Raw genomic sequence first — 26,739 nt, forward strand, 5'->3', positions numbered from 1 at the left:
ATTTTTAATGAACAACATGCTTGCACTACCTTGCACACTGTAAGTAAGGAATACAGTGCTGCAGAGTGGTTCGTGTGGTTGACGGCTTCATCCCTGCCCACATCTTCCAGAGGAAGGGGGTGAGGAAAGAAGTGATGCACCCCAGGCCCATGGTTGAGCCAGGCCTGGGCTGTTGGTACCTGCATTTGTCTGTTCTGCCAGTGCATTCCTAGCCTGGTATTTGGATGAGTTGATGGAAAAGCAAGTTTCACTCACTTGGTGACTGATCAGGACCCCATCCCCTGTGTTGGATGCAGCTGTCTGGAGCCACAGGCAGGGATGCATCACGTCTTCTTTCCAGTGTTCATCAATACTGAGGAGCTTTCACAAGCAGCCCAGCAGTTTCCAATCAGTTTTGGGCTCTTTTAATATTGTTAGAACTTTCTTTAAACTCTGCTTTTTTAATTCTTCTAGTACACCCTTACAATTTCACTATGCTGTGATACCTTCAAAACATTTGCAATGGGGAGGCAGCCTATTCCTATAATAAAGAACTGACTTATGATGAGCATATGCTGCCTTTTCTCTGTCCACCTGTTGTTTCTTGTTGTAAAATGTTTGGGACCATGAATAAATCTTCTGTGGTGGATATGCAAAATCTAGCCCACTTCTGGGTTAGTGGTCTGTAGGCACTATAGAATTAGAAAAAACAGTGAAGTCAGAGCAGCTTGCATTTGGCTGCTTTGTGGTTGCACAAGCTCTTAACTGGGGGCAGTGCTGGCAGCGCATCATTAGCAAAGGAGCAATTAAAACTTGGGTAATCAGATCCCTCCAGGTGTTACTATGTCTTTCTCTAATGTAACTGTTGCTGTTTTGTGTTTCAGCAGGGTTCACCAATCATGGCAAGGAGGGCCTTGAAACTTGCCTCCCTGGCAGCAGCTGCTTCTGGCATCTATCTGTATGGCAACAAGTTCATGGATCCCAACGATTTTGGAGTTGTTCGTGTGGGCCGAGCCATTGCCACAGTAAGTTTCATAGTACAGAAAGATTCCTAGAGGGGGTTCAGAGATTCGGAGTTCACAAATACTTGTGATTCTATACAGACCCTTTCTTTCAGTTGCTAACTAGCTCCAAGAGTCAGCAGGTCAGCCAGGAGCTCCTCAAGTTGTTGACACAGTGCAGGGAAGGGAGGTGAAAGCATAGAAGGAATAGATCTGCACATTTTGGAAAGAAATGAATGGACATACTGGGCTGCAGAGCGCAGTCTTTGTTTCCCTGCATTGTGTGGGACCTTCAGAACAGCAGGGCTCACACATCTCCATCAGCCACCCTTCAAAGCCAGTTATGCAGTTATGATCTCCTGGACTGGTTTCCAGATTCATAAGATAAACCCTACATCTTGCTAGCATGACTGCTGTTTCACCCTATCATCTCAGCTATTCCTCAGTTGTGTTGATCACAGCTTCAGAAGACCTGAGAATGAAGTCTGCCAGCTAGCCAGTTCATTGCCTTCTCCTTGATATTCACTGATGAATCCATGAGCAGCCAGAAACATGGAGAACAGAGGCTGGAGGGGGATCAGTCACCCTGTACCTCACTTGGATTATGCACCTGTCACTTTGGGCCATAATCTCCATCATTTATAGACCCCCCAGTGCTAAGCAGCTGTCTGTCTGCATATTCTATGACTTTTAAGCACTTCATAAATGAGTTGTACAGGGAGTCAGCTCCTGAGGGCAGATGCAGTAAGAAACAAGCTCTGCTGGTTGGCTGAGGTGCCATGCTGTTTATATGTGCAGGCTGCACAGGCTGCACTGTGAACAATTGTGAAAAAATGAGTGTTTATTTTGAAAAGAAACATTTAGATGTTGTACTGAGGGACATGATTTAGTAGGGAAATATTGGTGATAGGTGGACAGTTGGACTGGATGATCTTGGAGGTCTTTTCCAGCCTTGATGATTGCTGTAATGGAAGTGCTAAGTCACAGCCTGAAGCAGTGATTGAGCACCTGATGGGGAGGCAGGGCCAACCCAGAAGAGCTCAGGTGCATGCAATACACCTGAATGACTGAAGGAGGTGGAGCCAGGATCCACCCCTTCCCAGACCTCATTTAAGAGTTGGCAGTGGAGGCAAAAGTATTTTGCTGGAGATCCCTGCCTACATGAGGCCTTCCAAAGGTAAATAGCTTTTTTCCTTCATTTCTGTGTCTATGGCTGCTGTGTTTTAGGCTTATCCTCATTTGCTGTAGTTGAAGACTTTGCTACCCTGCTATTATTGCTGTACTTTCTATCACATTATGGTATTACAATTCTGTGATTCTAAAAGAGTGAGGGCTGAAATACAAATCTTAATCTTTTCTTCTTAAAATAAGTACTAGGCTTTGTGCTCTGTCCCTAGCTATAAGGCAGCATAGCCTGGTGGTAAAGAGCAGCTTCCTCCTCTTTTACTGCCCATGAAACTGAGACCTGAAGAGGGAATGTATCTTACTGTGATTGGGGAAGTCTGCTATCTGGGCTGTTTGGGCAGTCTAGTCTGCCCGTGAGTTCTGCCTGAGTTCTGAAAAGTGTTCATTTATCTTACTTGTAATCAGCGTTTTTTTGTGACTATCATCTGTTCAGGACAAAAAACAAGTGAGAAGTATGCAGTAAAGAGGCTGCACAGTTGGTCTGTGTTTTAATTGACAAGGAGAGGCTACATTCTTGAAGAACAGGAAGCAGGAGAGAGAAGATTTTCTTTGCACCCATTGCAGGATGGCTTACGCTGTCAGGGACCTTTGGATTCATCTGCCTTAGCTTCTGATCGAGTAGGGATACCCAGAGCAGGCTAACTAGTGCCATGTCCAGGTGGCTATTGAAGATCTCTAAGGAAGAGACTCCACAGCCTCTCTGAGCAGCCTGTGCCAGTGCTCATCCTCACGCACAGGAAAGAAGTACTGTCTGATTTTTTTGTTTTTAGTTTAAATGCTGCCAAACCTAAAAACGTGCTTGACTTTCACATTCCATGCCTTCAGTAAAGTTACAAGTCATAGCCCTTTGCTGGCCCTGCTTTTAAATCCATTTGAGGGTTCTGCATCCATTGCTGCTAGAAGTGACTTCACCAAAGTACTGCCGATGCTCTGGTGGCAGAATGTGTTTATATCTGTGTGTCTGTATATTGTTCAAACAAGAATTTTCTGTTTCTTTTGGAATCCTGTTGCTTTAATGTATGGGACTGTATATGGTCAGATTTGTCATAAGAGATTCTTCATTTCTGCTGCATCAGTGATCTCTACCTTTCCACTTTGAGATCTGATCCTCACTTGGAAAGTCTGGGATCTGCTCTAATCTGAGCTTGCAGCGCAGACTGGTCTAATTTCTGGACCGCAGAGAGGCTGAATCTACTAGAGTAATTATACATGTTTGTTTCCTGGGCTTGCTCATTTTGTAAATGAAAACTGAGGTTCTGTAGCAAGCAACTTTGGATGTTGGTGGAATCTATGTAGACCTAACCTGTCTGTCCTTTGATCTAGTTCTGGCCAGGTTTCTTAATCATTGGACCATATCCAACCAAAAGCAGGCTGTATGTGAAAGACTGTAATTCGTGGTATGATAGAATAGCTTAAGTTGGAAGAGCTCTTAAAAACCATCCAGTTCCAAATCCCTGCTGTGGTCAGGGTTGTCAGCCACTAGATCAGGCTGCTAAGGGCCCCATCCAGCCTGGCCTTGAATCCCTCCAAGGATGGGGCATTCACATCACCCTCTGAGTAAGGAATTTTTTCCTAACAGCTAACCTAAATCTCACTTCTAGTAGTTTTGAGCCATTCCCCCTGGTCTTGTCACTGTCAGATATTATAATGAAGTCCCTTCTTACATATAGGCTTTCCTTGAGTACTGTAAGGCTTCAACGAGATCTTCCTGGTGCCTTCTCCAAGCTAAAGAAGCTCAGCTCTTAGTCTTTCCTCGTCAAAGAGGTGCTGCAGCCTTCTGTATATCTTTGTTGTCTCCTGTGGACCTACTGCAACAACTCTGCGTCGTTCTTGAGTGGAGGCCCCAGATTCATCCATAGGACTCCAGATGGGATCTCATGGGGGCAAAGTAGATGGGGATAGACACCTTCCTAATAATTAAGAAGTGAGTTTTGCAGCAGCAGATGAAAAAATCTAAGATAGGGCGTGGTGTTAAAAAAAAAAAAAAATCCTAGAAGAAAGGATGCATGGTTAGGAAAGCTGAGTTGTAACTATAAAACTTCAGACAAATTTCGTTTGAGATAGATTAGAAAGATTTGAATCTGCTTGTACTTAATGCACGGTGGTTCTGTAGTCCTTTGCTGATCTTAGAAAGTTGATGAAGTTCCCAGTTGCTGGGAGAACTGGCTTTTGTTTATATGTGGATAGACAAGTGAGGAAACATTGTGCCATGATTTGGTGAGATCTGAGGATAGTTTTAGGAGTGGTGGGAAGAGCGTAAGGAGTTGAGAGTCAGTAGAATCAAAATGGAAGGCCAAGCCTTTGGGACATTTAATAGCACTGGGCTGGATACATCAGTTAAAGTAATCTGGCATGGAGAGGGGAGGGACCAGTTATCTTGTACGTCTTTTTCTGTCTCTGAGATTCAGTCTCACTCAATGTGAACGATGGCACTATTCTTGGTTGAGAATGAATTCGGTAGCCTGGACAGCATCATGTTTCAGACAGTTTTCAGTGTTCTGATAAAGTCAGAAGCCTGGCGGAGCCATTTTTTTGCCATATTTCTTTGAGGGTAACCCAAGTTGTTTTGGGTATGTGAAATGAGCACTGTGCTGTAGCTGGAATATTTCTCACACAGTAACAGGGATTTGGCAATGTCAGTGTTGCCTATCAGGATCATCATAAGACTAATTTAGTGTTTAAGATTATGATGTAATTAGCAAATAGTTAATTAATTCCCTCGTCCTCTGTAATACAGGCCAATCTGTTAGCTGCTTCTCTTCAAGTTGGAGGTGATAATTACCCTCATGGACTAGAGATAAAATACAAACCAACTCAAGCATTCATGCAAGACTGATTTGAACATCCTTTCACTTCATAGTTGTTGCTTGAGGTTGGAAAGATACTTTGAAAAATTTTTCTTTTGTATGCGTGTGTCTGTGTAGCTGTGCACCTTCTGAATTCATCAGGGGCAAGAGAGCCTGAAAAAAATTTTGGTTTGCTCAGTTTCTAGTCTGGAAAACAGGAAACCTAAACTCCACAGGGAAAAAATACATCTATTTATATCTGATTCCTAGCTGGATTTCCTCGTGGATGCATCTCTGAGCCTTTGACTGTTGTTTTGTTGACTTTGTTTTGAAACAAATATAATCTCCCTTTTTGCCTGACTCTCCTGATCTACTGGTTGTGCTTTAGGTGTTTCATCTGTGCCTTTCCTAAGCACGTGTGCCGTGAAAGAAGGCCAAGTATCCCATTCCATAGTGAGATGCTACCCCTTTGTTAGGGAGGTTTTAGGCAAACTTTAGATCTGTTATATGCAAATGTTTCTTTATGGCAAGGATCTTAAAGTTTAAGTGACATTCCTTTCTCTCCCTCCAAGTAAATTTTCAGGCATGAGCTGTGTTTTTCTGTTCCATTTGCTGGCCTGACTGTGGAAAGAGGAACTTCAGTCAAAGGTTAAAACTGTGAAATACCCAATATTCATTTTCAGAAATTAAGGCATTTAGGAATCTCATTTTATTGTCTGTGGCTATGTCTAGCTAATAAGCTTTAGCTGGTTCTCTATACTGTACTTTTGTAATTGGGTATCTGACCCTTTTGCCCTCTAGTCCTTCATGAAGTTGAGTATCCCTGCCAGTACTACTGCCTGTGGTTATCAGTGAGCTTGTGTTAAGCCGCTCTGTTTCCCTGCTGAGTCATCTTTCCAGACTGAGCTCCCTGTGTACCAATGTGCAGTTAGACAAGCAAAAAATGCAAAAATTTCAAAAGAGGGGTGGTCAGCAGGGACAGGGAGGTGATTGTCCCCCTCTACTCTGCTCTTGTGAGGCCCCATCTGGAGTACTGTGTCCAGGTCTGCAGCCCCCAGTACAAGAAAGACAGGGAGCTGTTGGAGAGGGTCCAGAGGAGAACCACAAAGATGATCAGGGGACTGGAGCACCTCCCCTATGAAGACAGGCTGAAGCAGCTGGGCTTGTTCAGCCTGGAGAAAAGAAAGCTGCGTGGTGACCTCATTGCAGCCTTTCAATACCTAAAGGGAGCCTACAAACAGGAGGGGAATCAAGGGTAGATAAAAGGGTAGATAACAGCAGGATGAGGGGAAATGGTTTGAAGTTGAGGGAGGGAAGATTTAAGTTGGATGTCAGGGGGAAATTCTTTACTAAGAGAATGGAGAGGTGCTGGAACAGGCTGCCCAGAGAGGTTGTGGACGCCCCGTCCCTAGAAGTGTTCAAGGCCAGATTGGATGGGGCCCTGGGCAGCCTGGTCTAGCATTAGGTGGGAAGGTTGGTGGCCCTGCCTGTGGCAGGGGTTGGAGATTCATGATCCTTGAGGTCCCTTCCAACCCTGGTCATTCTGTGAGGTGTGAAGAACAGGTGTAGGGTAGTGGGTGGCGCATTATTAGCCGCAGACCTTATTGTGAAAATGCCAGATGGCTGGCTAAAATCTGAGCTCACAGTGCAAGGTGCCGTACAGAGATTATGAAAGTGCTTAGAGCTTCTCAAAAGGAAGATAGTATAGGAATGCCAAGCATTGGCTATTTTTAAGAGCTGCATGCCACTGAGATCCCTGCACTGCTTTCTCTAAATGTTTAATGTTTTTTTTTTGTTTCTGCAGTTCATTACTGTGAATTTCACTGTAGAGCTTAAACTTCGTAGCCTGAACTACATACATCCTCCTAAAAAGATGGTTTGTTGTTTTTTTTAGTCCACGATAACTGCAGAGCTTGATCAACTTTTTTTGTTTGCAGACGGCAGTTATCACCTATGACTACCTCACCTCCCTTCGCAATGTCCCGTATGGATCAGAGGAATATGACTTCCTCAAATCACAGGTAGGTTTTACTACTGAATTGTGTTCCTTGGAAGCTCTTTGAGGCACAGGTGTGTTGTCAAAGCCATTGCCATAAAACAAGCTATCAAGCGGTCAGCTTAATGATTCAATATACCTTCAACCAAACTGTTGATAACTGCAGAGACAGACTGTGGAGCATTCTGGATAAGAGTCAGGCAATACCTGCTTTGCTGAATGGAGAAGTTCCTTTGTCAGGAGGAGGCACATGCAACTGGTGCTTGCTTATGCCTGTTAGAGATTGAAGTTCTTATTATATGGGGTAAGATGTGTTTGGGCCCTGTTACCAGATCCCTGTGCCTGGAGTGGTTGTGTGGAGGTCAGGAGCAGAGAATGGTCTGGCAGTGGTTTTTTATGCTGTTTATCCAAGCATATAACACTTGAAGGCTGAGAGATTTAAGTAAAAGCAGAGTCTTGGACAGGAAATAATAGGGATATGAATTAGGCCTGTCAGTTTTTCAGGAAGTCAGAGGTAATTGGCCAATGATACATCTCACTAAGACTATTTTGTTGTGTTTTGATATAGCTAACTAATGTGAATAGAAAATGTATTTCTAGTGAGAAGTATATGAATCCCTGTTGCTCCTCTGAGACCTTTGCTGCACTTTTCACTCTATCCTGCAGTTGTAGAATATCTTGATCTGTGACTGATGCTAAGTTTTACTTGTGTGTATAGTGTAGCCACTGTCTCTCTTCTACTCAAGCTCAAGGCTGAGTTGGAGTGAGAAATGTTGTCTACACCAAATTAGACAAGTCTGTGCAGTACTTTTAAAATAAGATATTTAACTTTTTCTTCTTAGTACATACAGGGTGTGGGCAACTAATGTGGTGGAAATGCATGGGGTAGTGCTTTCCAGGGACTCAGACCAGAGGAGCTCTAAATCTACACAGCAGTAGGCCTGGCTTGTGGTTGAGCATTGGGCTCCGTTTCCTGCATCATACCAAGGCGTGTGCCAGCCATACTGGTTCAGACCTCATCCAAAATTAGAAATCAATGACATTTGGACTTAAGCATGCTTTGGGTTCTTCTGGCAGAAAATCCACACCAACAGCCTGGTCTTAAAGAGTATTCAGGATGGTTTACGGAGCAGCTTCTCTAGGCTTGTTCTCATCCTCTCCTATGTAAAGATGTTAAGCTGTTCTGTTGTAGTGCTTCATCCGAAGTGAGCAACACTGATACCCTGACATAAACTAAGGATGGACTTGTTGGACTCCTGAGCTTTGCTTTCCATCTGTCCATGTTTCTGCCATTTGCCTTTGAAACGTGGTTTGCAGAAGGGCTGCTTGTAGCTTTCTTGGACAACAACCAAGTTATGGAGTCATCAGTACTGTGGACAACTTATTATTTGGCAGCTTTTCGTAGCAGCCCTTGCAAATTCCTAACCTTTTGCTGTATGTGTCCATGACTTCATTAACCTCTGTCATGCAGGCTTCAGTGGTTTGTCAATTCATGCCCTTGCAGCTGGTCCAGGCCCTGTTTGCTGGTGCTGCTCAGAGCTGTGCTCTCCCTGCGTGGCAGCCAAGGCTAGCTGAGTCAGCATCTGTCTGTGGCAGAGTGAGTGGCTCAGTGGCGTGGCCAGCACTAGCCTTTGGCTGCATGAAGAGGAACGAGAGGGGAGATGGAGAGGAGAGAGTAAATGCAGACATAGTGTGAATTGGCAAAACTCTTTGACCTGTGAAGGTCTGTCCTCCTGTTGGCAAATGTTTAAAAAAAAGTTTGTTGGTCTGGAATCAGCTCAGAAGAGGGTGGTATTTAAGAAGTTGATTCTAAAGCTTAGATACTGGATGAGACTAGGAGAACATGAATCCTCCTCCCAAGTGTTCTGTGTAAGGATAGTTATCCAGATGTTACTTGTACCTGCCTCTTGATAGATCTTTGGTGCTCTTGGCCATGAATTGCATTCTTTTATCTTTCTGTCCTTTCAGTGAAGCCAGGTGAACTTCCTTTCCATAAGCTAAGTTTGGACTTTCCTTTTAAACATGTGCATGAGTTGGTTACTGATTTCCAGCTTTTTTTTTTTGTGTGCTGTGCTTACAGCAGAGTTTCTTTGAGGCTTGGGCTTAGTGACCCTGGGACTGTGGATAGTACCAGCAGGTCTGGGTGCAGCTACTATGCCTCTCCTTCTGGTGATGGGATCCATGCAGCTGCATTCATGTCTGAGATGGGGATATATCTCGTGAATCAGAAAGGACTACCTTCTGTGTAGCTTGTCCTGGTACTCAGTATACTGGTGGGTGCTGCTTGAGTGCAAATGATAGTACTTAACTCTCCTCAGATTCCCTGTCAGCCATTAAACTGGGGCCTCTAAATTACCCACAGGGTAATTTAGATGGGAGATGAGAAGCTTCGGTGGCAGCACCAGTCCCTAAGCCTGTTGGGGTGAAACAGGGGCATAGTCATTAGGAAGCAATTAAATGCAAATCAGATTAAGAAGGAAGTGGGTTCCTCAAGGGCTTTTAGTCAAGTTCCTGCTTAGCTCCAAGGAAACCTCTTCAATCTTACTCTATTTTTCTGTCCCTCATGGGCCACTTTGATGCTAATGTTCTCAGCTAGTCAATTCTAAGCATCTTTTTATGGTCAGTAGATTGGTGAAGTATTTGCTACTTTCTACAGGGCAAGAAGCAGTAGCTGGAATTTCACTGTGTGTCCCTGGGATTGGTTCTATCATTTATGCATCTGTGTGTTTCCCAGCAGCCACAAGATGTGAGGAGCCATCTTCCTGAAGGCACTCATAGTCCTCCTTTAACAGTAGTGAGAAGGGAGTCTTACCTCTTCCATTGCTGCTGCTTTCTGTAGCAGGGATGAACCTGCTAAAGCAGTCAGACTATGTCCATAACATTGGTTCCTTCAACTCATCACTGATGTCTGGACAACCTGAAATAGAAGTTCTTTTCTGGCCTGTCTGCCCTTGCTCTGCATATGAAGATATTGCCACGATACTGATACCAGGGCCAGTAGTAGCCAGGGTTAGATTCAAGTGTTAGATATCTGTAGGTCTAGTGTCAGAAAGATTTTTGGGAAGGTACAAGCTTTCTTCAGTACATGCCTTTTCTATTAAATGGTTCCAACCATTTTTGCACGTATGAGCTCGGACATCTCTTTCTGTTCCTGCCTCTGGTTGTATGGAGAATCAGAGGAAGCATGAGGGTACAGTGCACTTTCCCAGGTGGGATGTTTCTTATCTATTCCTTTCTCAATAAACAATTCTATTATGTGAAGGGCTACATTTCTTTGATATTCCCCTGCCTCCTTGAGCAGCTGTTTCCACAGTCCTGAATCAGCCTACCCTTTGACATTTCCATTGTTCCTCTCATCATAGCACCTGGATGCCTTGTTTGACACTTCCTATATTGCTGGCATCAATTTCAGTTGATCCTGCTGTCAGGAGGTATCTCACAACATGTTTGTTAAGAACTGGTGTCAGTGAACTTCAAAGTTATCATCATCAGAGTAAGAGGATTGCAGTGGGTTGTTGCATCTATTGCAAATGTCTACACTACTGATCATAGCTGAAAATCTTGAGCAGGGCATTTGTTTTTGTCATTTTACTATGTGAGGCAGAAGTTAATGCTGCAATTGTGGCTACAGATTTTTTTTTTAAACAGGAGGTAGCAAGGAGAGAGGATTTTTGGTTAAGGTGTCTCTGGAGACGGTAAGAATCCATTCTTGAATTAACTTTGTTGGCAATAGAGTTGCTTTGTCAGGAAAAAGCCATTTGGGGAGGTTAATTAACTTCCTCCTTCTGAGAACAGAGTGTGGATGTTCTCATTCAGGCTCTTGGTTATTGGGCTTTCAGTATCTGGACAAATATTTTGAAGGTGTAACCTTGTGACCTTGTGCCATTGTTAAACAGAACAGTATTTCTTGTTTCTTCAGAGTTATTATGGCCATATGTCATATTTGTTTCTCATGGTGTGTATTTTGGAAAAAAAAAAAAGTCTCACAGTGATGTTGCCTGACTGAAGGACCCTACCACCCAGGTAAGAAAATGGGTGTTTCCGTGTATGTTTGGTTGTTGTTTTTTTTTAAATATCATACAATTTCTGATAGCTCAGACCAGCAAAATACCTGTGTCTGTGGCCTTCCACCATGATCTAGTAATACTGTGTGTCTTTATAGGAAGAAATATACTAAAATAGTTTCTTCACATTGGATATAGACTGTGCTTGCAGAGAAATGCCTGGGAGGTCTCCACAGCAATCCCTCAAACTGACAGCTCTGTGTGGGGACCAGGGGTTGTTCTGCACCACAGCTGGTGCATGCGCTGGTGGTTCTCTTTGCCTTCAAACTGTGGTGAAAAGGCTGAGAAGAATGAAATTCCATAGGAGACATGGAGTAGCTCTTAGGTGGTAGTGACTTTCTGTCAGCAAGCTAAATGGGAACCAGTAAGAGAGAGAAAAAACTCCGCAGCTCGTCTGTGGTGTCTGAGCTGATAATGTTAGGTTGCCCCATGCTTGTTCTCCCAAGGACGTATCTTCATCTAAATGGAATGATGGACAGTAATACAGCCTAAAAAAAGCCACTAGCAGAACCAGCTGTTGCCTTGATGACTCCACTTCCAAGTGCTTCTATCTAGCAAACTTTCTGCCAACACACAAAGCATGAAAGCTTTGCACCAGAAACACATAACACACAGCACTAGCTGTAAAATAGATCTTAAAATTTTAAGACGCTTCCTTTTCCTCCTCCTATTTTCTAGAGTACAATGTTATGGTCACAGCATCTCTAGGTTTTAATTTTGTAGTGTGGAAGGTCCATTTTGGGATGACTGCCTACAAAGCAGGATGTCCTTCAATTCTCTGCACGGGTTTATTTAGAGAAATAGGCCATCTCACTGTGGTGTTTTTGGAGAAGGAGAGAAGTGAGGGGAAATAATACCTAATTCATTGCACTTTTCTTGCTGGCTCAGCACTCTCATCCCTGAAGTGCCTCACAAGGAGCATGAGTGTTGAGTATCAGGTATGCTGCTGATCTGCAAGGATTGCCTAAGTAGTCCTGTGTCTTCCAAGCACCTCCGCAGCTGGAGTGAAACTGTGGGGCTTGGGAACGTTTTGCCTTCTCTCCTCCAGGTGGGGCTATCCCTTTGCATTTGAATCCCCGAGGACCTCATTACTTTGCTTTTTTATAGTTGCTGAGGTGTACATAGTAGCCAGAGGAACATCTGAAGATCATTTCAGCTGGTGCAGAGAAGAACCTATTGGAAACTCTTGAAGGATGTAGGTTGCAAGGAGCTTGCATCATGAGGAGCACCATGAGAGGAGCAACTGGAATGTGAAGAAATAGCTTTATTTAGTGTTTAGACTACATCTTGAGTCTTGGTGTGAAGTAGACACTCAGTGGTGCAGAGTCAGAGACTTGGAAAGAGATGCTGTTGGCTTTGAAGAGCTCAGGGTTTAGACTGACTTGTTTGCCTGGATTTTCATCCAGGATTTGAATGGTGCAAATAGATATGCATGCAGGATTTGTCAGAAAACTGAAGAGGGAAGGAAGCAAAAAGAAAGTGAGATTTCTTAGGGTGCTACTGTATGTAACTTAAGACTGTTCTAACTGACTTTGGATCCCTACTATGTAGGGATGTTTTTTTTTCTTAGTGAAGATTGGGTAGTGTTCAGCTGCTACTAATCAGTTTATATGACTTAATAGAATCACAGTACAGCCCAGGTTAGAAGGAGCCTTCGAAGACCAGCAGGTCCAGCCCTTCATGGGAATTGACAGAAGCTAAAACAACTTGGTTGTTGTAGGTTGCCTGTAAAATCAAAAGGGATGACAAGTAACCAGTGCTTTACCTATTTTAAAAATAGGAATATAATTGGCTCGAGAGTTGAAATAATCTTATATGAGACTGGTAAAAAATAGATAACTAATCAGTCATGTGAGGATAGAGTATGGCGATATAAAAACAGAGGTAAAAAGGCTGGTATTGCATGCAGAAGATACTTCGTATATCAGGACAGGTTGGAATTTCAGAGCAGGGATGAAAACTGTAGATTTGATATGCTAAATTAGTGACCTTACAGCTCTATCCCCAAAGTGTATCTGATAAAAGAATGTGCTGAAGGGTAGCACACAATTATCTCACCTGTCAAGCCAGTGTCTTCTTTTAGTCTCTTAAGCGAGTGTGGTTGATGTCTTGCAAACAATTCCCTGAAGTTCTTAGCAATGTTGAAGGCATCTTAGTGGGTTTCAGGCAAATCCTTTCACATGTGTGAGGGCTACCCAGTTTGCACTCTTGAGGTTACAGTGCCTCTATTGGGAACTCTTCTGTGTTCCTCCATCCAGTGTCTCAGGGCCAGGCAGGAGTCTGTGAGCCCAGGGAAGACTTGTGGACTAGAAAAAAGTGTGTCTCTGAGTTGGAGCAGCTGCTGATGTAGTGTAGAAACAAAACAAAATGTAGAGTTCAGTACTGGGTTTGGAACTAACCCTTTCATTTATTTACTAGGGTGTTCAGATGCCCTGCCTAGAAATCTGCTGATGTGAGTACATGTCTGCATTTTAGTGCATCTGGACGGGCATATCTATCCGCTTCTAGGTATGTGTCTGTGTGTCCAGGGTTTATTTGCGTTGAAATAGCCACTTCAAGACAGAATCAAAGATGGCTCTGGTGGAGTGAATCTTGACATCTGGCCTAGTTAAGCCTACTTTTGGTCTCATAGAATTGGTTTGGGGTTTCTCCCCCTCCCCCCCTTTTTTTTCCTGAGAGAGAGAGTCCAGTCTCAGCGACTGCAAATTCTGCTGATGGTGCACCATTCAGAATAGCTTGCTGCTCCTTCCTCTGGAGCAGCATCATTTTGGCAGATCTGACACCAGTAACAACTTGCTTTTGTCAGTGTACTGAGCTGATGTGACTTGCAAGGGGCCCACAGGGAGCAGATAAACATAGTGACAGGGGTCGTCTTTGTACAGCCTCTTTTCCTAGCTCCACTTTAACAATGAATTTGTGTGTAAGCCTATACATAAACACGCATGCACAGTGTTTTGAAATACCTCCTGCTAAGCCTGGGTTCATTTGCTACCTTACCAACTTTGCTGAATTTAGAAGAAAATTCTCTGGAAAGGTTACTAGCAGGATTAGTTTAAAAAAAAAAAAAAAAAAAGAAAGAAAAAACAAAAACCCACAGAACAATGACAAAAACACAACAACAAACCAGATCCTAAAATGTCTTTACTGCCCCTGCAGTTTGTTTGAAAATGTATTGGTTTTGAGTTGCCTGTGAACTCTGTAACTGTGCATCCAGTTTGTTATCATAAGGCTGCTCTGAACACAGGATTTTTTTATTTTAGCTTTGCTAAAGGGCAGCAGGCTTTGTGCTCCCACTTGTTTATTGTAGAATTGTTGCGTGAAGCAGGGAAGATACAGTTTCTTCCCTGGAGCCCTTTCCGTTGTATTCAAGTCAGGCAGCGCAGCTGGGCATTTCCAGAGCCCAGCAGGAGGTTTTTCATCTCTGAAATGCCCTGGTAGTGCCTGTTCTGTATCTCTTCCTCTTCCTTACTTTTATTTCTTGAAGTAAGCTGAGGTTTTGCTATTGTAGTCTGAATGTTCACTGCCAGTGATGGTTTCTATGCTGTAAAGAGTTAGCAACAGCAGGGCTGTTAGCGGGGACCGTACTTTGCTTGCTTTATGCTGGTGCTTGTGCTGAGCTTTTGCTTGAAGATGAGATGTCTGCAGCCTGAAGATTGTGAAAAGGTCCCAAGTGCTTTACCTGCTCCTGACTGGCAGGTCATAGATTCACTGTAGCTTCCCTTCGTCTCTATTGGCCCCAGAGGCCACAGTTTAGGGACAGGTTGGTACCAGGCTTGGATTCACTTTCTGTTCTCCTGCTTCACTTCCAGCCTGCTGCAGCTCTGCTCTTACCTCCAACTATCAATGCTCCAGCACTGGCTGTCACCTCTCTTGCTCTCTGCCTCCTGGCAGATGGGATACAGACTTGCTTCACCCAGTGCTGCACTCATTGGTTACTCACAGGGCAAAGGTTTGCCACAAAATTAATTCTCAGAGAAAATGGAGACCCAGGCTCAGGGTGGTTTCATTGCCAGGCCCAGTCAGGTCTCACATGCTGCAACTTTGCATGTTTCTGTCAATGGCAGCTGAGCCAGGAGGTCTCCCCTTCCCAGTTCCTTTCTGGAGTAGTGTTCTGAGCATGCCAGGGCTTGGTCCTCACCTGGAGTCTCAAGCAGCTGTGTTTGCCTTACTTTCTTTCCTGGAAATCTCACTCCTGTAAAAATTCAGTGTCAGGTTCCATAGTTTGCTGAAATCTGATGAACTCATGGCGTGAGAAACTCTTTTCATTACAAATAGCCTACAGAAGCCATTACACTGCATATTAGATATGAGAAACTAATACAAGGCATGTGGCTTTTATTTGAAAAATATTAAATGCACATAAAGCAACAACAACAAAAAAGACAGGCTCTGTCCTTCTGCAAAATCCATTAAATGGTGGGACATATGTGCAGCTAATGAAGGAAGGTTGCTTAAAGTATCTCAAAAAAAATGTTCACTGCTTATAATTGTTGGACATATGTGTAGTTAATTAAAGAAATAATGTGTAGATAAGTCACACAACCACTGTCCCAGTAACAGATGCCCCTCCTCCTACCCACATTGCTCAAGAAATTTCATCTCAAGAAGGGGAATGAATTCTCAATTGCAACCTACCTAGTAATTAAGCACACTGTAATTTTGATGTGCAGTGCTGTCACCCACCATCAGATGGGAGTGGAAAAGGCCCTGCATTTTGTTGATGGTTGAACATTTGTTTTCCTCATCATTTTGACACCAGAGGTAATTGCCATTCCTGAAATATTCTCTTGCTATCATTACAAAGCAACTGTTAGGGACAAATTAATTATGAAGAGTCTCGTTATGACAGATTAATAGGCCAACAGAGATTTCTTCTTCTTTCAAGCAACTGAATAGTAAAATCTAATGGCTCCCATATAACTGTTAGGATCATGTGCTTTTCTGTAAACCAAGATGTGCTTTGTTGGAGATGAGGGATTTGCAAAACTAGAAATAGCATGTTTCCAAGCTTACTTTAATTGAGCTTTTGGTTTTCCAATACCATTTGCCAAAATAAGCATGAAATAAGGCATTGCCATATGGAGGGGTGGTCTTTGTGGTTGGTATTGAACCAGTAGGATCTTGGTTCAGCAGCAGTGATAGACTTGTGAATTTGATGGGTTTTAGAGCAAGGCACCAAGTCATTATTTGAACTACTTTATGTTCATTAAGGGTTCCTGTTGTGAAGGACATAAGATCTGTGTTGTTCTAGCCCAAGAGAGTAGGAGTTAGAAATAACTGAATGGCTCATGGCTGTATTTAGAAGTTCACCCAACTTATGTGTAGTCTGGACAGTAATTCATGCGGACTTGTTATTTGTGCTTTCAAGGAGGCAGTTACATTATATCTCATAATTGTCTGCCAGTACAGGATGTTAGTAAATCACGTGTGCTGATGAGCACATAATTAAAAATGAGTCTGTCTTATGCTCTAGAAGAGGCATAATGTAGATTTAAAGAAGCCTCCTGGGGGAGTCCTGTTCATGTCATCAGCTTTGCCTTGTTTGACATCTCACTCAAGTTATTAGGCAGCAGTGACTTAGCAAAATCTAATCAGGACCAGCATCCCCTCTCTTGAGTTTATCAACACTAACCAAGTGTTTATATATCCAGCACTCACTCCCTTCCTTCAAAAGGATTAAATCCTCAGTGGTACAGCCCCCCTTCATGCCATGATCTCCCTAATGGGAGAAGATAGAAGCTTCACTCTTTTCTAGAGACAAAACCAAGACAGTATCTGTCACGCTTTCCATGCTAATATGCTTTCTGGAGTCAACTCCATGTTTCATTTTAACTTCAACCTTTTTTTTTTTAATGGGATTTCCAGGTGAAGTATGCAAATGTTAGTTAGTAAGAACTAATAGATATCAGATGCTAGTAATCCATAAATAATGCTTTCATTGCTTGCTTCACAACCATCTTATGCAGTGCTTAATTCTCTGTGGTCCTTTTGGTCTCTCAAGTTTTGTCTTTGGGTCTTATTCACAGTGATTGTATTTTGCCAGCAAGATCTGATCCATTTGAGAATCTTTTTCAATATTTTTTTTTCTGTCAGGTATCATACTGATTGACTTTATGATAGACTTTTTGTCCGGAGTTTATTTACTTTCTAGTCAGCATTAGAAAGTGGTTTTGGCTTGTCTGTTTCTACTGTAGTATCGTCTTTGTTTTTTCTTGTCCAATGTTAGCCTCCTATACCAGATTCTTTTCCTTTTGACAAAGGAAAACCTTGACTTTTGCTCATGTGAGATTCAAACTGAAGCCTCTGGATGTCTAGATGGTGTTTTGTTTTTTAAATTGTGACAAGTATGGCCAGTTTTGCAGTATTCTTCACTGAGAAGTTCTAACTGGGTAATGAAGGAACAAGCTTTTCTTACCCTGTTTCTTCAGCTATCTGCAAAAGTTATTTGTAATAATTGGCATCTCTTATATCAAGAAAAGACCTGTCTTAGATTTCTACTGGATAAAACCCATTTCTTGTTATATGTAGTTGCTTCTCTGAGAGAGTGGGAAGTAAGAATGGTGATATTTTTCCACAGGCAGTCGAGAAAAGATCTGTTTTAGGATGTCCTAGTTTGAACCACTCTTAATGACTATTGACCAAACATTTTTGTTTGGTCCTGGATAGGATATGTAACCTGAAAATAAAGAAATGAAGTCTTTCTGCTCCTTTTCTTGTTGAATGTGTACCCAGCTTCTTGTGCACTGACACTATTTCATGTTGTACCCAGTTCCTCATAAGTTGAAGTAATGACTGACAGTGAGCCTACAGTGGGATTGGGTGCTTCATTTTATTAAAACTATAATGAAACAAGGCATCCATCAGCTTTACTAACTTTTTTACTTTTGTTTCTTATATTTGACACTTACAAATATAGTATCCCTGCCTTGTGGATGCTCATTTATCTCCTAGGTGAGAGGTAAAACTCGACAACTGGGCAATGGAAAGGGCAAAATGTTGAATATATAGGTGTACATTAAGATGATCTCAATTTCATTCCCTTCACAACCTAGGTGAGCCATAGCCAAGTGCAGGGTGAACACATGCGGTGCTTTTTGTTGTGATACTGCATACAATAAAGGCAATTGCCTCTGGTACTGCTGAGGGTAATTTCTTCTGCCTATTGTGGGAGCAAAAGTAATCTGCTCTGGGTAGTGACTAAACATCATATGGGTTCACTTGGGCTGTCCTTTTGCTAATCTCAGTGTGATGCCATGTCTAATATTCATACTTCTTACTTTTTTTAAGCTGCTACCTCATGCTATTTTTAAGTGGCACCCTCAAAGTCGATACAAGTTCTCACTGTTTCTTGTGTTCTTACCATCCATAAAGATTCAGCAGACCAAATGCCACTTCCAGGGGCACCCACATGAGCATGTTTTTTATGAATTCTGCTTCGATTGGCAACTACACAGACCAGCTGTTTCCAGTGTGAAAGCAGAGGAGTGGCTATGGGAAGGGATCTGACCTTCTAATTGCAGGTTAGCAAGTCTATTGTTTGTACATGAATCTGAAGAGGCACCACCTCAGTCTCCATAGTGGTGTCACTGCTGAGATGCTAAGTGATGCAGCTTTGTTTCTTGGTGTGGAGCTGTGTGCTCTTAACTAGAGGAAAAAAGCTACAGACATTTATATATTTTTCACTGAAGATAGCTACTCTGACTGATACCCAGAGGGGATCAGATCTGCTGAGTAACAAGGGGACTTTTTTTCTTTTCCCAACATAGGCCCTTTTAAAATTAGAACTGTGCTTTACTATTGGTGATGACTTAGTGCCACTGCAGCCACTCTCTGTAGGTTGGCTGTAGTGCTATGACAGTTGTAGCAATTTTTTTTAATTGACAGCATAATCCCATGGTTGTTATCTTTCCTGAGTTCCTAGTCAATCTAATTTAATCACTTCTAGGTATTTCATGTATTGCAGTCTTTCTCCTCTTCAGGCACCCTTTTCTTATGGGAAGAGGGCTGTACTTTAAAGGTCAGGGCATTTCAGATTAAAGAAGGGGAGAAGAATCTGCCTGTGTCAGTTTGGTAAGGAAATAATTTATTGAGATCTCTGGAGAGACTGCAACGGAAATTCTTCTTTCTGGATTCTGTGACCAAACCAAATGCTGTTGTGTGACTGTCACTGAGGAATTGAACCTGTTTTCTCTGCTTTCCTGGCCATTGTAGTGACCTGCCGGGAGTGAAGCTGTATATGTGGAAGGGGGAGAAGCTGCTGTCACACGGCTTAATTGCCTGACTTTGACTGAGATAGGTCCTGACTGGAGGTCAGCTGTGACATGCAGCTGGTAGGGTGGGATTCGACTGTCGAGAAGAAAAAAATGTCAGCCCAGATTCTTCGGTGTTGACAAAGTGGATGTGATGATTTCTCCCCTCCAGCAGCAGCGGCTGCCTCTGCTCTTCCTTCTTCCCTGCACACCCACACTAGGAGAGCAGACTCTGTGAAGCTACCCTGTCTTGTGCCGCTGCTGCTGAACTAGATGGGACTTAGCTGAGCTTTCTTCATCTTTTCTTCTCTGTATATGACTTCCATCTTTATAAATCTCATCTGTCAACGTATCTTAGAAATTCCTCTAGACTCTGTATCTTTTCCAGCTCCATTTTATTGCAGGATGGGGTAAGGAGACTAGAAGAGGCAATCAAGTGTCCATCCTCATGTCTGCTACTGGGGTCTGTTGCTTTTCTTTGAAGGTCAGGAATATTCAACACTGAACAGATTAACTTGATATTCACTTCATTTTCCACCTCTTCACTGCCCCCATTAGCACTCTGTATGCTTCCTTTCCCATTTACAGTGTCTGATCACTTGAGCAGTTGGAAGATGTTACCAAGTTAATCCTCTCGGTATCACTGGTTTTATTACCGAGGGCAAATCATGAAACTCGTTCTCATCAATACTATCCTGGCTCAGCTGTCTTGTAGTGGCTCCTGTCATACCCTGCCTTATTTGTTTTGCTTACCTGGGACTTGGGACTTTTTCAGTGGAAAGACTGTCTCTACACCCCTGTCCCTATTGGGAAGCCTCTCTGTGCATAGCCATTAAGGACCAGTGGCAACTAAATCCTACTGTGGCCTTGTCTGAGCTAATTTCCCCTCCCTTTCCCTTGTTGAGGGCCAGAACTCACTTCCCATGCTAATCCCTACCCAGCATTTTCTTGTGCAGGTATAGCTGTCTGGGGAGTGTTCTCCCCCTGGAGCATTTTTGCTGCAAAAATAATCTCTTGCCATTAGTTTATTAGCCTCCAGTTTCCGTAGGGTATGTCAGCAGTTCTTGTTTAGGGAACGCTTCTGAATGTAACACATTCCAGTTGATCTTGTTCCCTACAACAACTGAATGCAATTAAAGTAGGACTTAATAAGAGTGATGGCTGGGAGCCCCCTACCACAGCTAAAAGCAACACTGTTTAAGATAATGTCTTCACAACCCTCAGCTTGCTTTTCCTGTCACTCCATGTGATTTGATCCAAGCTGAGCTGAATTAATTTTGCTAGCAAGAATTTAAGATACTGTGTCAAATTTTTTATTGTTTTACCTGCCTCTGTAACAGGAGCTGCAGTCACCGTGATCAGTGGATTGAGACGTGCCTGATTTCACTGCAGCTTCTGTGAATGTCTCTGCTTCCTGCAGCCATGCTGTTGAGTGACTTCCTTTCCTTTGTGGGTATTCTGTAGTGAATCAGGACAGCCTTGTGTACCCATTGTCCTCAGCAAGGTGGGATCAAGGGATGAGCACAGAGCTGCACAGAACTATGAGAGAATGTCACTCGTGTGAGGAATATAAAGTCTGGTTTGGCATATGGAATGGAAACTAGCCTTTGTTTTGCCCTTCAGGTTTCCCATGAAGTAGCTTAGGCTTTGAAATGTATGTTCACCATTCTGCCCAGAGGCTTTAGAACATACTACTGTTTTAAATTCCTCTTCCTTTCTTACCTTCCAAAGTTTCACTTCCATATCTCTAGTGAGGCAATGCTCTGGTGTTGCTTCAGTATCCATTTTCAGTAAATCATCAACTTCTTTAATTGTAAAGGAGAGACCTTTTGGCTGGCAAAAGATGTCTCTGAATCCATCCAGAATGAACCGTCTCTTAAAGTTTGTTCTGGAACTCCAAGTATATTTCAGCCAAGGGGGCATAACTGTCCTTGCCTTCACTGGCTCCTTGAATGTATCTGAATCAGATCTGCTATGTTAAATTACTGCAGAGTTTACTCCTGCTAAGTTTTCAGAAACCAGTGTGGCTATGAACTGGTGAACTGGGTTCTCTTCTGGATTATGTGCTGACAGCTACTTTTTTATGGCTTGTGTCCAGTACTGCAATATGCTCAGTGCCTGTACCTACCACAGGAAATATGCCATTGCCTTACAGTATTACAGCTGATTTTATTTCCTCCTTGTGGTTAAGTTACTCAAATGACCAGGAACTCTACCACTGATCCGTGCTGAAGGATGTCTTAGCTGTTCCGTGCAGTAGAGATCTAGTTTTCTGAATGCTTGTACTTTAAAGCCCTCAAAATTGTGTCTGACGTATAGGCCTCTTGTCTGCAGCATCAAATTGATTGTTATTTTGGCACAACAGTCACACATTCACTGGAGAGGCAATGTCTGTAGATAAAGGGCTCAACTTGATGTTAGTCTCAGATTCCCATGCTCAGGTGTTTGATCTGGAACTGTTAGTGGGCAAGAACAGGCAGGTAATGCTAGAGTAGTAGAAGTGCTGTGTCCCAGTTATTTTAGCTGGCCATCCCTTCCCTATGCTCTCTGCTAAGGAGACTTAGAAAGAATAGTACCATATATCACAGAAGAAGGGAATCAACTGCTCCCTTCTGATTTTTCTCCTGGACTGCCCCACAGATAACTAATTGCTGCTCAGTTGCTTCTATTAGCTATTTACCTAAAATTGAGCTGGGTAATGAAAATGTTCCTAATTAATATGAGGCAGATTAAAACTCATTACAGCAAGGTCGTCAGTAATGAGGGATAATCAGAGCACAAATGACCGAGCTTGGAGCAAGATGAAGATGGAGCATGAGCAGATGATCAGCACTGGCTGTGCATGCACCAGTCAGGAAGGGTAGAGTTCAGCAAGATGACTGTGGCCAAGCAGCACTGCTTTCTCCTCTCCAGTGACTGCTGGAAGAGGTGTACCCCAGCCAAGCAGAAATGTTTCCCTAATCATGTGGTGTCTTGACTTAGGGCTTTGTTGCTGGGCCTCCCCTTTGTCAGCTATACTTATTGTTGAAAGCCATGCTGTGAATAAAGGAATTAGTGGGGGAGTTTGTGCAGTGTAGGTGGGATGTCAGCTGACTGTGTGTGCTTGTGCATGGGAATTTGTGGTTCTGATAACCCCAAGGGTGACAGCTTGTATATCTGTAAGTGGTCTGCCTTGGAATGTTTGGAAAAGTTTTTCTTGATCTCCACAAATTTGCACAAGTAATGAAATGTGTTTGTTTGCTTAAATTTCAGCTTCTCAAGCATTTGTGATGCAAGGCCCTAGCAGCAACACTAGATTTCAGCTGACAAATTCACTGTGATCTTCCTTCCATTTGGTCAGGGTTCACTGGCCGTGCTGAATGACACGTTGCTCCTGTATTCATGGAACTGGGAGGCTATAAAATGGTTGCTTCAGTCTAAGGAGTCATTTCTGCCCTTTATTCTTTGCAAACTATGTGGGTAGCTCCGAAAATAATGCTTCCTGTTTATTTCCACAGAAACTACAACAGATACAAAGAGCACAACAACACTATTTGATAGAGCAAATTCTCAACTACAAAACACAATTTTGAAACACAGTCACCACTATCAGCATTTTCAACAACAATGAACAAGTTCCTATATGCTGTGCTTGTATAAAAAAAAAACAACTCAAAAAAACAAACAAAAACAAAACAAAAACAAAAAACAACCTACATCAGAGGAGGTGATCTGCTATTGCTACTGCTGAAACACACCACTCACCCCTGTGTTTGCTCTCCATAAATGTTCTGCAGTCATTGATGAATGTTAATAGGTGCTATTTTTTTTTTCATGTGGAGGGATTCAGTGATGCACCTTCTCTTCATCCACAGTAACACATCAGATGCCATTCTGTCAGACTGCCCCTTTGCTGCCATCTTTTACGTGGCGACAAAATGTAATATGTATGTAACAAAATGGTGGGAAAGTTCAACCTTTACTCCCATACCACCAGCGCCATCTGCCTTTGTCATGGGCCAGCATAATAAAGTAGGAGGCGTTACTTTCAGAGCAGTCCTTGTATAGCTTTCTCTTTCCTACTTTCTGGCTGTTTCACTGGCTACCTATGGTTGTGCTGGAATTTCTGAAGGATTTTGGTCTCTGCCAGGACTCTTATGAGGTATGGAAGTCTGAACTGGGATTTGGGTGAAGCTCTTTTACCCCTGAAACACAGCTGACTAAAAAGTATGGGACTGAAAAGGTACCAACCTACCTGCTTAAGTGAGAACTTGTGGAATGCCTTCATGTCCTATGAGCAGACAGAAACCCACAGAGAAATTTTCTTAAGTGTTGTACATGACTTACACAAATAATGAATTATTAGACTGTGGGCTGCATTGCACCAGGAGTATTCCAGTTCCAAAGATACACATTCAGCTTGCAATCAGCAGTGCGATCAGTTAGTATTAGTGGAAGGAAGCATTTGAGTGGGTAGTCTCTGGTGTGCATAAGAATGAGCTTTTGTAAATAGTAGGAATAAAAGGTAGTGTATAAAGGAGGCAATAAGAATTACATTTTGTATTGTGTCTCAGTGCTACATCCCTGCTGTCAGTCAGTTTGATTACCAGGCTGATAGTGTTAGGGAAGGCTGTAGTAGTTTATATTAACTGGATGCTATTCAGACTTGTTGAAAAAGGAGATAACAGCCTCTTGGATGCAACCACTCTGTTGTTTCAATGGGTTCTAGGTTTTCTGTTGTTTTTAAAACACAGAAGTACAGAAATATTTGGCATGGCATGTGATTTCAGTTGCTCACTGTGTTAAACTGAGGTGGACTTCTTTCTGTTCCTCTCCAGTTTGCACTGGGTTATTTAAAGCTGCTCTATAGTTCTACTAGTCATGTGCATGCAGCCCCACCGTTATCAGGATTTCCAAGTCCAAGTGGCAGAGAATTTAATAAATATAGAAGATCCTTGGAAACCAGTTGAGCCTCAGCAAAAAGGTTGCCCATTGTTATTGGAATATGGGAGCTGAATGCACCAAATGGGTTCTTGGGAGATTTTAACGATGGTGGGAGCCACCAGTGCACCCTGTTTGCATTCTGTCTCTCACTGCAGCTGATCAATAGGGTGATTTTTGTCTTGATGCTTTGAGCAACAGTGTTTAAAGCCCTTTAGACGTTTTATTACAGGTAATGTTTTTATGAGTCTGCAACATGGGGGATAGCAATCCTGAGTTTTGTAAAAAGCTTTGTAAAAGCACTTCTAGAGATGAAAAGCTCCATATTAAATCAGGTATGGTTGTTTTATCATGAATGTCTGAGCCTTTCTGAATGCCATTAAGCTCTTGGCTTTTCTGTCCTCTGATAGTGAGTGCCCCTGGTTAATGCTGTACAAAATGGTATTTAAAAAATGACTAAAGATTGTTGTTCTGTGGAATGCCATATTATTTGCTGTTTTATGAGAGCTGGAAATAGGAAAAAGGCAGATTTGCCTTTTATTATTTCATGTAACTCCTGTCTCTGTTGAACAGCAACTCTCTCTAATCAAAGCAGCCCCTTAACATTTCAGATCTCTTCGTTATGGTCTCTTCTCAAATACGAGTTAATTTTTTTTTCTTGCCTTTCTCTGTCCTCTTTTCTTTTTCGTCTGTACCTCATTCTGTGATGGAATGTCCAGAATCTTAGGTTAGTTTTGTGCTTTCAGTTTATACAGCAGCATTTTGATATCTCTCATGTCTTTTCTCTTTCATTATACAGCCACGCAGCCTGTTTGGTTTGGCTTTTTTTCTGAGGCCCACTTGGTGCGCTGTGCAGGTGCCTTTGCTTAGCCATCCACAGTAACATGATGCACCTGTTCAATCCTTACAAGTGGTTTAGAACCCACCAGTGTGTGTGTGGGTAGGATACATTGCTCCTTCTTATACAGGTAGCCTTGCAGCCCTAGGTGCTGAGGGTGATCTGCTAGTCCATTGATTGCTTACCTCTCTTTGGGACTTGACCTGGTAGCGCTTATTTTTCCATAGTGCTGAATACTTTCTTTTGTATCTCCTGCAAGTTATGTCATTGTGCTGGTCTCTCCTTTCTACTGCTAGCAGGGAAATTAAAACTTAGTGTGAGAGGGGATTAACAGGACATTACTGTTAGTTTTCAACAGTGATGAAGGACCTCCCGTTGTAGCCCCTTCTGCCTTGTGGGCGCTACCTGTTTCCCTTTTCAGCACATTCTTTGGTGGTTTTGCTGCTAGTTCAGCCTCAATGGAGTAACAACATTGCAGGTGCTAATGTAGACAGGGCTTCTGCAGTATCACCTTGTCTAAAACTGCTCAGAGCAGGTTGGAATGGAGCTGTGGTGAAAACACCGCTACGTGTTGCACCCTTGTCCTATCCAGAGAGTCTCCCACTGTTACTGTCTATAGTGCTCCAGGCTTGGTGTTGTGAAGAGGGAATTCTGAGCAGGGAATGGGATAACTGAGCAAAGGATGTAAAAGAATGCTCTTACATCTTGTCCGATAATTCCTTGTTTATCCTTTCACTTTTAGTGGGGGAATTTATTGAAAGGTACTAGAAAGCCCTGATTGAATATCCTCCCCTTTCTCTTGTATTGACTGTTGCATTAATGTGCTTAGAGTATTTTAGTGGACTGGTGAAGAATGATTTCTTTTTTTATCCTCTTCAAATTCCTGTTGGCTTTTTTACATCGGTATCACAGATAGCAAGGTGATTTTTAGTACTCTTTGTAATTATTGTCTCAGCTAATTTAGTTGATACAGAATAAAAGCTAACAGGATTGTAATTTCCCAGAATATTCTGGACTTTTTTTTAAAAGCAAAAGACCATTTGTTCCCCTTCAGTTCTCTGGAAGCTAACAGTTTTTTTAGTCCTTTTTTTTTTGTTATCATTATTAACATTTCAGCTACCTTTTGAAATCAAGTGCAATTTTTATATGATTGATGTGTTCAGCTTTTTAAAAATATTGATGTGGAGAGTGTATCCGCACTGTTAGCAGTGATGGGCAGGCCTACGGCAGACTTCTCAGCATCTGGCAGTGGCAAGAGAAGGCATCTCCACCCCCCTCCCTTGCTCAGGTTGAGAAGTAGGTGGGATTGTAGAATGGCTTATGTTGCAAGGGATCTTAAAAGTCAAGTTCCAACCTCCTGCTTTGAGCAGACTTGCCACCTGCTAGCCTAGGCTGCCCAGGGCCTCATCAAACCTGGCCTTGAAGTGAAAGTGAATGGGCAGGAAGCAGTGTGGAACTGCTGCTGCTCACCTGCCCAAGTGTGCTGCCCTGTGTGGGGGTGAGAGGAAGGAGCAACTGTTCTAGACCCATCTTCCTGTAAAAATCCAGCCTGACGGCCTTTCTGAGGAATTTGTGTTTGCAGTATTTCTGTAGGCAGCTCTCATCACCAGGAATTTCTGGTGACTTGTTATGTTTTTGACTAATTGCATTTCAGATTTTTCTCTCTGCATCCCTAATCCTCGTTTCACGTTTTGCCAACTGTGAGTATGCCCCTCAGGGTT

The 26,739-nt window shown here is 42.7% G+C and overlaps 1 protein-coding gene across 2 annotated transcripts in view; it reads left to right on the forward strand.

The window, feature by feature from the left end:
* The window catches only part of ADCK1 (aarF domain containing kinase 1), an 86,857-nt gene that overhangs the window by 627 nt on the left and 59,491 nt on the right, over positions 1 to 26,739 (forward strand). The window contains exons 2-3 of one of the 2 annotated variants that reach the window (XM_031593137.2): positions 864 to 1,004; positions 6,889 to 6,972. In XM_031593137.2, coding sequence (XP_031448997.2) covers positions 879 to 1,004; positions 6,889 to 6,972 — 210 coding nt within the window. In that variant the 5' untranslated portion in view covers positions 864 to 878. The remainder of the gene's footprint in view (positions 1 to 863; positions 1,005 to 6,888; positions 6,973 to 26,739) is intronic. The other variant, XM_090141452.1, reaches the window with a different exon arrangement.

Source organism: Phasianus colchicus, chromosome 5 (assembly GCF_987193195.1).
Source record: "Phasianus colchicus chromosome 5, bPhaCol1.hap1.1, whole genome shotgun sequence".
Classification (NCBI taxonomy): domain Eukaryota; kingdom Metazoa; phylum Chordata; class Aves; order Galliformes; family Phasianidae; genus Phasianus; species Phasianus colchicus.